The following is an 11,029-nucleotide window of genomic DNA, read 5'->3' as shown; positions in this document are numbered from 1 at the left end:
AAAAGTCAAATAAAAAAAGTCAAATAAAACTGATGGAGAATTATATTGCTGAAAGTAAATACATCTGGATAGTGGAAAAATACGTTTGATAATTTCGCTGGATTTAATTTTCCTATTAATATAATCGAAAACCCTCTGATTCTTTTATATTATCGGCTCATGCTTCACTATACCGTTATTCCTCATAGCTATCTATGTGGGTGGGAACGGGATGTGTACGGGAATCAAATAACAGGGAGAAGTCGGATGGCTGCGCAAATACTTGGAATTCCGTTTCCGTCGTTGTCTATTCCGTAAACTTTGACAAGCAGAAAGTTGTGTTTCTATGATAGGCTACAACAGTCTCAATAGCTTGAATATCCAGTAAAAACTGGAAATGGCTTCTTCGCCACAGAAATCACCTTCTTCTCCCAAATCTCCGACTCCAAAATCACCACCTTCAAGAAAAAAAGATGACTCTTTCCTCGGAAAACTTGGGGGAACTTTGGCCAGAAGAAAAAAGGCAAAAGAAGGTTCGTTCATTAGGCTATATTTTGTATTTATTATTAAGGCATCTACATAAAAAGGTTGACATCACGAAAGCTAAAAAATATATAAATAAAACACGATTCCTGTTGAACAGTAAGCTACATTAGGCTATATGCTATAAATAGACACATTCCACCGTTTTTTCCCTTCAGAATTAATCCGTATGTTGAATAGATTAATGACAGTTTTTGCGTGAAAACAAGTTAAGAAACGTTGCTATATGGTGCTTTCATGACAGCTGGGAACTCGGAAAAAACTAGGTCAAATCATGGGGTATGTGATCTTCATGTCGGAAATTCGGGGCTCTATAAAGATGCCCTAGTTCCCGACTTTGAATTCCGAGGTGGATGAAAAAAAAAACATTCCCAGTCGGAGCTCGTTTTTTCCCCCCAAGTTCCCAGTTGTCTTGAACACACTGAAGAATGAAGTCGGAGATTTCTGAGTTCACAGTTGTTTTGAACGCGGCAATAGTATAGGCCCACGAGTAATTGCTGAGGTGTGTCTATTTCCATGACGTCATTTTGTTATACGACAACGGGGATGGTGATTGAAAGGCCCTCTTCATGTTTGATGTCTGAATCTATCATCAAATAACTGTGATAATAATTTGGATAATTTTGTTTTTGGTGAGGGGGACAGGGTCTATTTGAGTTGTATTACATTGTGTTTGTCCAAGCCATAGCAGAAGAAGGCTGTGTGTGTCTGTGTTTACAGTACACATGGCTGAGCTACTGCCATGTAAGGATAAGAGGCTGCTGGTATTCCATCACAGATGTGTTCACCAAGGAACGAGGAAAAAGTTGCATGCTCTCTCCAGCACAACCACTGCCTGAGTTCAGACCAGAGGCTGCCAAGGCTTTCATAGTTTCACATTTATTTAAATCATACCTTCAATTAAGTATGAATTAGACAAGCACTTGAGTTTTCGTTGAATCTTTTTGGTAAATGAGCAAGCATCAAGTATGATTAAATGTCTGAAGCACTATTATTGTTTATAATGTTTCTTGGAAGACACTTTGACCCCTTTTTTATTAATTACATTTGAAGTGTATCTTTTGATACAGACATGCCCTATATATACTCCCGAGGGGCATGTGAAAGTGAGTGTGCAGCTGAGCCCCATTCACCAAAATACTGAACAAATACCGTCCAAACTGGTCCTGTAGGGGTCTGTTCCATGGAGGGCCTCTCCGCTGCCATGACAGCAACATACAGTATTTCAATCATATGAGCGTTATTGTAAACCATGTTGTGTCTCTGCCTGTGAACTGAGGAGCAGTCCTTTCAGACCAGAGAGACAGAGACAGACAGAGAGGTTTACATTATCCAGATGACGCTTTTGCGGTGGTTATACAATTTGTTGAGGAACCAAATGGATGCAGCTCTTTTAGTGTGAGGAAGGAGGAAGGTGTCTCTGTGGGTTAGGCCTGAACAGCAGAGGGAGATCTTGGTGTTGATTACTAACAGGATGTTGACATCTCCAGGGGGCGCTTTCTCTGTTTGGGAGGAAACTGAAAAAAAACATATAGTAGTTTGTTCTGCAGACCTTTATCACGTTATGTTATGCAGCTCTACATCAGTGATATAGGGATCTTACTGACATCAACTGGTCCGGACAGGAACTAGCAGTGCTGGCACCATGGCCAGACAGAGTGGTCAGGTTGTCACATCACCTGTGTGAATTCCCCACATGTGCCAATTTGCACAACGCCAGGCGAGGTAAGTGAAATGATCAGGGAAGGAGGCGGATGCTCAGGACAGCAGCGTGAGACCGAGACTAGATCTATGAACGCCTAGCAACTGGATGGAGAGGATGGCCTTGTCCTGTGTGGGGCGATGTGTCTCAGAGAGAAAGCTTTTTTTCAAAGAGGTAATGGCTATCAGCATGGTCTGAGCTATCAGAGCAACTGACCATGAATGCTTAGTTAATAGACTCTCTTACATCTACTCCAATTTACAGTAATAGTGTGATTGGCTCATTCTAGGAATCTCCCCATGTAGTATTATCACGGGCTACAATGAGGCGCTTCATCTTATTGATCAAAGCTAGACTGAGCTCTCTCTCTCCTGGCTAACCCGAACGTGACCAAAGATAACCGGTTATAATTAGAGACATGCGTTGTGAGCCAACTTTTCCTGGTAAGACCAATGTGCCATAATACTGACAACCTGGCATGAAGAGCACAGCTTAACCTGAAGAAAAGAGCCCTAAATTGGGTGGAATCAGTGTAGAGGACAACCTTAGGTGAGTGGAGGAAAGACTCACTCTCTCTGTTATTTGTGTACATGTGAGCTTTACTGCTGAGATGATGAGGGCCAATGTTGTGTGTTGCTGATGCTACTTGACTTGCCCTCCGATTTTCTCTGCTGGACACATTTTTTGTGCCTATTAACTCAATGGAGGTCTCAGCACAGTTGTATAATAATTAGCCTGTCACACATTGAGTCACGCCACTAAAGGTCTCTGCTTCTCTGCTTTTGCAGTGTCTGAGCTCCAGGAGGAGGGCATGAATGCCATCAACCTGCCACTCAGCCCCATCCCCTTTGAGCTGGACCCAGAGGACACCATGCTGGGTAAGGCCTCCACCTTCACTCCTGCAGTGTATCACATGCCCACGCGCACAGACACACACACACACACGCTCTCTCTTTCTCGCTCTTTCAAATCAAATTGTATTTGTCACATGCGCCGAATACAACAAGTCTAGACCTTACCATGAAATGCTTACTTACAAGCCCTTAACCACCATTGCAGTTCAAGAAGAGTTAAGAAAATATTTACCAAATAAACGCAAGTAAAAAGTAACACAATAACGAGGCTATATACAGGGAGTACCGGTACCGAGTCAGTGTGCGGGGGTACAGGTTAGTTGAGGTCATTTTTTACAGCAGGCTTATGGCTTGAGGGTAGAAGCTGTTAAGGAGGTGTTTGGTCCTAGACTTGGCGCTCCGGTACTGCTTGCCGTGCGGTAGCAGAGAAAATAGTCTATGACTTGGGTGACTGGAGTCTCTGACAATTTTATGGGCTTTCCTCTGACACTGCCTATTATACAGGTCCTGGATGGCAGGAAGCTTGGCCCCAGTAATGTACTGGGTCGTACGCACTACCTTCTGTAGGGCCTTACGATCAGATGCTGAGCAGTTGCCATACCAGGTGGTGCCTGTTTGGGGCCTGTTTGGCTCACCTTTTCCTGTAGCCCACGATCAGCTCCTTTGTCTTGCTCACATTGAGGGAGAGGTTGTTGTCCTGGCACCACACTGCCAGTTCTCTGACCTCCTCCCTATAGGCCATCTTCATCGTTGTGTCGTCAGCAAACTCTCATGCTCTTTCTCATTGTGTGTGTGTGTGGGTGGGTGGTTCTAGAGGAGAATGAGGTCCGCACCATGGTTGACCCTAACTCCAGGAATGACCCCAAACTACAAGAACTGATGAAGGTGTGAGATATAAAATGACTGCCGTATGTCACAATCAAAGCATTGGAAAGCAATATTGTGCCTTATGAATGTACAGTTTGTATGTGCCTGTTAATTTCTATATAATGTTTTGTATGCAGGTACTCATAGACTGGATCAATGATGTGCTGGTGGGGGAGAGAATCATTGTCAAAGACCTGGCTGAGGACCTCTACGATGGGCAGGTTCTGCAGAAACTCTTTGGTAAAGTATTTCATTCCCTCCAAAACATCCCTTCTATGCTTGCAATGCAGCACATTATCCTCTGGTATTTGTCTGATTCCAATTGGATCCATGTGTTCTCGTTGTATGTGACAATAAAACATGTTTATTTATCTTTGTGTTACAGAGAAGCTGGAGGGTGAGCGGCTGAATGTGGCTGAGGTGACCCAGTCTGAGATAGCCCAGAAGCAGAAGTTGCAGACAGTTCTGGAGAGGATCAACGACACTCTGAAGGTCTCAATCAGAAACATCAAATGGACCATTGACTGTAGGTGACATGTTTCACAGAGCGCTGTTTCACTCGAATCCCTGGTATTCTATTAATTTGTTAATAAACCATTTGGAATGTGTTGATCAAAATTATTATTATGCCAATGGTGTGTGTAAAAGACAATGTATCATTATTTTTTTTACCCTGCTTGTTTGGTCATTTTGTTGGGTGACAGAGAGGCACAGAGAAAGTTCACATTGGACTAATCTGCACCCTGCTGACCCTCTGACATTATGACCATAGAAGTAATCCCTGTCTCAAGTGGTGGGAGGTCACGGTACACAGCAGGTCAACGAAAAAAAATCATTTTTCAATTCGATTTTTTGCCATGTTTATTTTTTAAGAATATGCTGAAGCCAATTTTTTTTTCTCCATTGGTTTATTGTTCTTTGGTGTATTGCAACCTTCTAATTCTCTTAAATTTCAGTTTAATTTTCGGTTTATCCTTTGTAGATGATCTAAAAGCACTTGAGGAAATCAATAGGATTGTTTCTGACTGTGATCAAAGGACAGCTAATCCCTTTGTTTTTCACTCATATCCTCCCATACAGGTTCTCTAAATAGTAAATGTAATATTTTTGTGTTAAATGAGCATGTTTGGAATTCCATCTTTCAAGAAGCTGTAATTTGCAGCTCGGTGTATCAGTCACATGAATCGCTTTGACACAACAGACAACAAGAATGGAATTGGTTGTAACAGTTTTCTAACAAAGGCACATTACTTCTACCCCAAAGACACAAGTTCAGTTTGTACCTGACACGGAGTTCATCGTTTTGTTTTTGACCTTTGTTTAACCTTCAACTTTGCATTGTGAAAGCTGAGAGTCGCCTATCTTGCTAATTGTGAAAAAAGAGAATTCCTTATCTGATCCCTGCTCCAGTGCACCAGCGTGTGCATCATCTGTTTAATGACAATGCCCAGTGGATGTACTATAACATTCCTCTCGTTTCCTTCCCTCTTTCCTTTCCTATGTTCTCCCCTAGCTGTCCATGCTAAAAGCATCGTGGCCATTCTCCATTTACTGGTGGCGCTGTCTCAGCACTGCCGCGCCCCCATCCGCCTACCTGATCATGTGTCCATTCAAGTTGTGGTTGTACAGGTATAGTCCTTTCCTGATACATTTTGTACTATGAAAAGGGAAACCCTGAAAACAAGTGAAATATTTGTCAAATGTCATAATTGTCTGTTTTTCCCTACAGAAACGGGAGGGGATCCTGCAGTCTCGCCAGGTTCAGGAAGAGATCACAGGGAACACGGAGTATGTCTTTTACTAACTATGTGCAGATGTCTGGATGAAACTACCCAACTTGTCCTGTCTTCCACTAGGCCTTTATCAGACCCTCAGGGTATGAAGAGAAAATGTTGGAAAATTGTTTACAGAGGCAGCCAAGAAAATGAAGGCCAATGTTTAAGGAAAGATGGCCTTAGAAACTTGTCAGTGAAGATTATGTTAATTGTATCGTTTGCTTTCCATATTCGAAGTTAATGGAGGTATAAGTATAAGGGACGAGAACCGAACACAATCATGTACTTTGCCTTGGAAAGGTCATTGAAACAAGGTGATTATAGGGCGAATCACATGTCTGTAAATATCTGTTTACAAATTAGTCAGCAAATGAGTCCGCTGGGCATTGAAGCAGTTGGAACAATTGAGGGACTGATGAGGGGAATGGAACGGCCTCTCCCGGTCTCGCGTTAAAGCGGAAAGACAATGCAGACACGCCAACACCTTGGGGGGTTGATATGGACAGTTGGAGTCCCATGCTGATGGGCAGATTTAGTGAGGGGAGGAGGGTTTGGGGGTTCTGCTCCTGCCAGCCACACCACTGCTTTATGGAGCTGCATCTGATTAATAGTGGTCCAACGGGTGCAAATCAGCTCTGGAGATAAGAGGGAGGGGGCCCTGGGCTGTTGTCCTGCGAGGGGCAGCAGCTGCTCAAGCATGTCTCTGCCGGGGAAGATTGGACCGTGAAGACAAGCCACTGCCTCCCGGGCACATGTCCACCAGGCAGGCCCACCACACAGCGTTTGATCGGACTGCTCCTGGGATAGAACCACAACGCAAATCTCTTTGTTTGTCTTTCCGCCTGGCTTTCTTGATTAGACCATCTGCATTCAGTTAATATTTTCCAGTTTAAACAAAGTCCTAGTTAATTTTTTCTTCTCATTTGAACTTGTCTGTTTCGTCTAATGTCGGTCTCCAGCGCTGTGATTACACAGTACGATACCAGTGCTGAAATACTTTGTTCTCTTCTCTTGCAGGGCTCTATCAGGAAGACATGGTAAGCATTTTCAAAATGTGTCATATTACCATGTATTCATTTGAGTTAATTAGCCATTACATTATTACTATTGTATTACTTCTGTGTTACTAAAATTAACATTCTGTTATTGTAATCATTTAACCTCTATTCAATTTCAGAGAGAGATGCGTTTGACACTTTGTTTGACCATGCACCAGACAAGCTGAATGTGGTGAAAAAGGCATGTCTCCATCCTAATTTGAAAAATCGAAGGTATTCATTGTTTGTGTAACATTAACATTGACTGAATACCTGCCCTTCTTGCAGACTCTGATCACCTTTGTGAACAAACACTTGAACAAGTTGAACCTGGAGGTGTCTGAATTGGACACACAGGTGAGATTACTTTGTTTCCCTTTTAATATACCTGCTTATGAATATGGTCGTTATTGGTATGTTGTTCTACCTGTCATGCAGTTTGCTGATGGTGTGTACCTGGTGTTACTGATGGGACTGCTTGAGGGCTACTTTGTTCCTCTCTTCAACTTCTTCCTAACGCCAGAGCATTTTGACCAAAAGGTAGGCTACATTGTGAAAGTTTACAGTGAGCTGCTTACTGGACTGGCATGGCTCATGCTGGATCTCTTTTCCCATATAGGTGCACAATGTGGCTTTCTCCTTTGAGCTGATGCAAGATGGCAGCCTGGAGAAACCCAAGCCACGCGCAGAGGGTGGGTGACTTCATTCTGTACACATACATTGGGGCAAAAAACTATTTAGTCAGCCACCAATTGTGCAAGTTCTCCCACTTAAAAAGATGAGAGGCCTGTAATTTTCATCATAGGTACACTTCAACTATGATGGACAAAATTAGAAAAAAAAATCCAGAAAATCACATTGTAGGATTTTTTAAATGAATTTATTTGCAAATTATGGTGGAAAATAAGTATTTGGTCAATAACAAAAGTTCATCTCAATACTTTGTTATATACCCTTTGTTGGCAATGACAGAGGTCAAATGTTTTCTGTAAGTCTTCACAAGGGTTTCACACACTGTTGCTGGTATTTTGGCCCATTCCTCCATGCAGATCTCCTCTAGATGTTTTGGGGCTGTTGCTGGGCAACACGGACTTTCAAATCCCTCCAAAGATTTTCTATGGGGTTGAGATCTGGAGACTGGCTTGGCCACTCCAGGACCTTGAAATGCTTCTTACGAACCACTCCTTCGTTGCCCGGGCGGTGTGTTTGGGATCATTGTCATGCTGAAAGACCCAGCCATGTTTCATCTTCAATGCCCTTGCTGATGGAAGGAGGTTTTCACTCAAAATCTCACTATACATGGCCCCATTCATTCTTTCCTTTACACGGATCAGTCGTCCTGGTCCCTTTGCAGAAAAACAGCCCCAAAGCATGATGTTTCCACCCCCATGCTTCACAGTAGGTATGGTGTTCTTTGGATGCAACTCAGCATTCTTTGTCCTCCAAACACTACGAGTTGAGTTTTTACCAAAAAGTTATATTTTGGTTTCATCTGACCATATGACATTCTCCCAATCTTCTTCTGGACCATCCAAATGCTCTCTAGCAAACTTCAGACGGGCCTGGACATGTACTGGTTTAAGCAGGGGGAAAATGTCTGGCACTGCAGGATTTGAGTCCCTGGCGGCGTAGTGTGTTACTGATGGTAGGCTTTGTTACTTTGGTCCCAGCTCTCTGCAGGTCATTCACTAGGTCCCCCCGTGTGGTTCTGGGATTTTTGCTCACCGTTCTTGTGATAATTTCGACCCCACGGGGTGAGATCTTGCGTGGAGCCCCAGATTGAGGGAGATTATCAGTGGTCTTGTATGTCTTCCATTTCCTAATAATTACTCCCACAGTTGATTTCTTCAAACCAAGCTGCTTACCTATTGCAGATTCAGTCTTCCCAGCCTGGTGCAGGTCTACAACTTTGTTTCTGGTGTCCTTTGACAGCTCTTTGGTCTTGGCCATAGTGGAGTTTGGAGTGTGACTGTTTGAGGTTGTGGACAGGTGTCTTTTATACTGATAACAAGTTCAAACAGGTGCCATTAATACAGGTAACGAGTGGAGGACAGAGGAGCCTCTTAAAGAATAAGTTACAGGTCTGTGAGAGCCAGAAATCTTGCTTGTTTGTAGGTGACCAAATACTTATTTTCCACCATAATTTGCAAATAAATTCATTAAAAATCCTACAATGTGATTTTCTGGATCTTTTTTCTTCTAATTTTGTCTGTCATAGATGAAGTGTACTTATGATGAAAATTGCAGGCCTCTCTCATCCTTTTAAGTGGGAGAACTTGCACAATTGGTGGCTGACTAAATACTTGTTTGCCCCACTGTACATTGTTTCTGAAAGAAAGATATGTGACAACAGAATTTCAACATTTTGTATTAAGGGATAAAAAAAAAAATTGGTAATATTTTTCCCTTGGGGCAGTATTCACTCAACACTCTATATATAATCAGAGCATGCCTTCTAATCATAACAACCAAGAGAGAGCGCACATATTTCCATTTTAGTCATTCAGCAGACACTCTTATCCAAAGCGAATTATAGGCACTACTTTGCTCAAGCGCAAATCAACAAAATGTTCACCTAGTCGGTCGGCTTGGGGAATTGAACCAGCAACCTTTCAGTTACTGGTCCAACGCTTTCAACCGCTAGGCTACCTGCCGCCCTATTTGATGTGGGATTACTTTTCCCCCTGGGTATTACTATGTGACCGTTGTGTTAATTGAACTGAGGCCTGTAATAGTTTTAATGGTACGGTCAAGCACCAGTGAGTGGCCCATGATGACTGCATTGGGCTGTAACATTTAAGTGTTCCCCTTTAGCTTTGATTTAAAGGTGGTTGCATGCCAAATTATAGCAATAGGCCTACTTAAAGCGCACTGCAATCAAAACAGCTTCATGGAAGCATCTGTTTTCATAATGCATCTTTCCTCACAGCGTAGCTGAATGAGGCCAGTTTTGCCTCACTGGATGTAATGGGCTAATGTAGATCTTATAGGTGTTGTGTCTTAAGTATACAGTAGCTAGCAACAGGAGCTGGTTCCAATTACAGGCAATGTTTGAAGAAGGTATCATATAGCATGTAAATCGTAGTTCTGAATCTGGGTCATTTTAGATTATTTTCTAGTAAATGTTTCCCAGACTGAAGTCTGCCTTTGGGTTTTCTGATCTTTTGGCAGATATTGTGAACTGTGACCTGAAGTCTACTCTGAGGGTACTCTACAACCTCTTCACCAAATACAGAAATGTGGAATAAAGACGGAAGCTTCACCGTTCATTCAGTTATATCGACGTATCTATCAAGCAAATGCCCTGTTTAGATGTATATTTCAGGGCAAACACAATGCATCGAATAGGGAGAGCACACCTGTGTTAGCTTTGTCCTGCTGAAGGCTCACTAAAACACAAGTACAGCACAGTATGTTGTAAAGTACTTGGATATGAAAAGACAGATATATTTCAGTATTATTGAAGGTTAACTTAATGAATTGTTGATTATGCCGTCGTATTGTTGAGTCATTGCCATGTTGAATTGTTCTTGCCCATGTCATTCCGGGCCGACACCGTTTGAAGTCTACTTGGATTCTCTTCCGACTACATGAAGGATCAGAATATAGATGTATTGAATGTATGACAGCTGAGTTTGTGCTTATCAAAGTATTTACTTACCATCTTTTGAAAGAAATCAGAAGTTTTGAATTGGCTCAGAATGTTTTTGATTTTTGGGCTTATAACGCAGTGGCACCCCATAGTACGCACTATTAATTTATATACTGCCACGCTGCATATCTTTACCTTTGTTTGGTTTATGTCTAATTTTATATATTTTAATACTGGTCATTGTGCTTTAAAAATAGTCTACCTTTTAGTGACATTTTGGCTCATCATTTACCAAAGAAAGTATTTTAGATAAATGATATGAAGCTGTTAGTCTTAAAAATATTTTGTACTTATCCAAAGCATGATGTATGGCTAATTTTGACTATTTGTTTATAATCTATTCATAAAAAAGGTTTGTAAAGTAATGTTCCAGAGCAGTGTTTACTAAAACTACAGAACAGCAAGACCCCAGTACAGTGCCAGTTTCAAGAGTGGAATATGAATTCAAACGATAAAACATACACTATATTCAACAGAACTAGCTAGTAGTGCTGAGAATGTAGTGTGGGAATTTGACCAAAATTGATTCCGTTGTGTACTTTAATTTGAAGGTCGTAATCATTTCTTCCTATGTTGTGGTCTTGAGTGCAGTTTTGATTATGGGCCTTGTGCTGTAGCAA

At 41.9% G+C, this 11,029-nt stretch overlaps 1 protein-coding gene across 1 annotated transcript; it reads left to right on the top strand.

Moving 5' to 3' along the window:
- Positions 1-203: 203 nt before the first annotated feature.
- Positions 204-10,774, top strand: LOC115112215 (alpha-parvin-like). The gene is made up of 13 exons (XM_029639100.2): positions 204-512; positions 3,013-3,102; positions 3,893-3,963; positions 4,083-4,185; positions 4,331-4,471; positions 5,459-5,574; positions 5,675-5,733; positions 6,738-6,757; positions 6,898-6,959; positions 7,046-7,114; positions 7,196-7,297; positions 7,377-7,449; positions 9,929-10,774. The coding sequence occupies exons 1-13, from the start codon at positions 377-379 to the stop codon at positions 10,003-10,005; spliced, it is 1,119 nt and encodes a 372-aa protein (XP_029494960.1). The 5' UTR covers positions 204-376; the 3' UTR covers positions 10,006-10,774.
- The last annotated feature ends 255 nt before the right edge of the window (positions 10,775-11,029 follow it).

The sequence above is a fragment of the Oncorhynchus nerka genome, linkage group LG27 (assembly GCF_034236695.1).
Source record: "Oncorhynchus nerka isolate Pitt River linkage group LG27, Oner_Uvic_2.0, whole genome shotgun sequence".
NCBI lineage: Eukaryota > Metazoa > Chordata > Actinopteri > Salmoniformes > Salmonidae > Oncorhynchus > Oncorhynchus nerka.
Note: the sequence above shows the minus strand (reverse complement) of the source record. Positions and strands in the feature narration are given on the sequence as shown.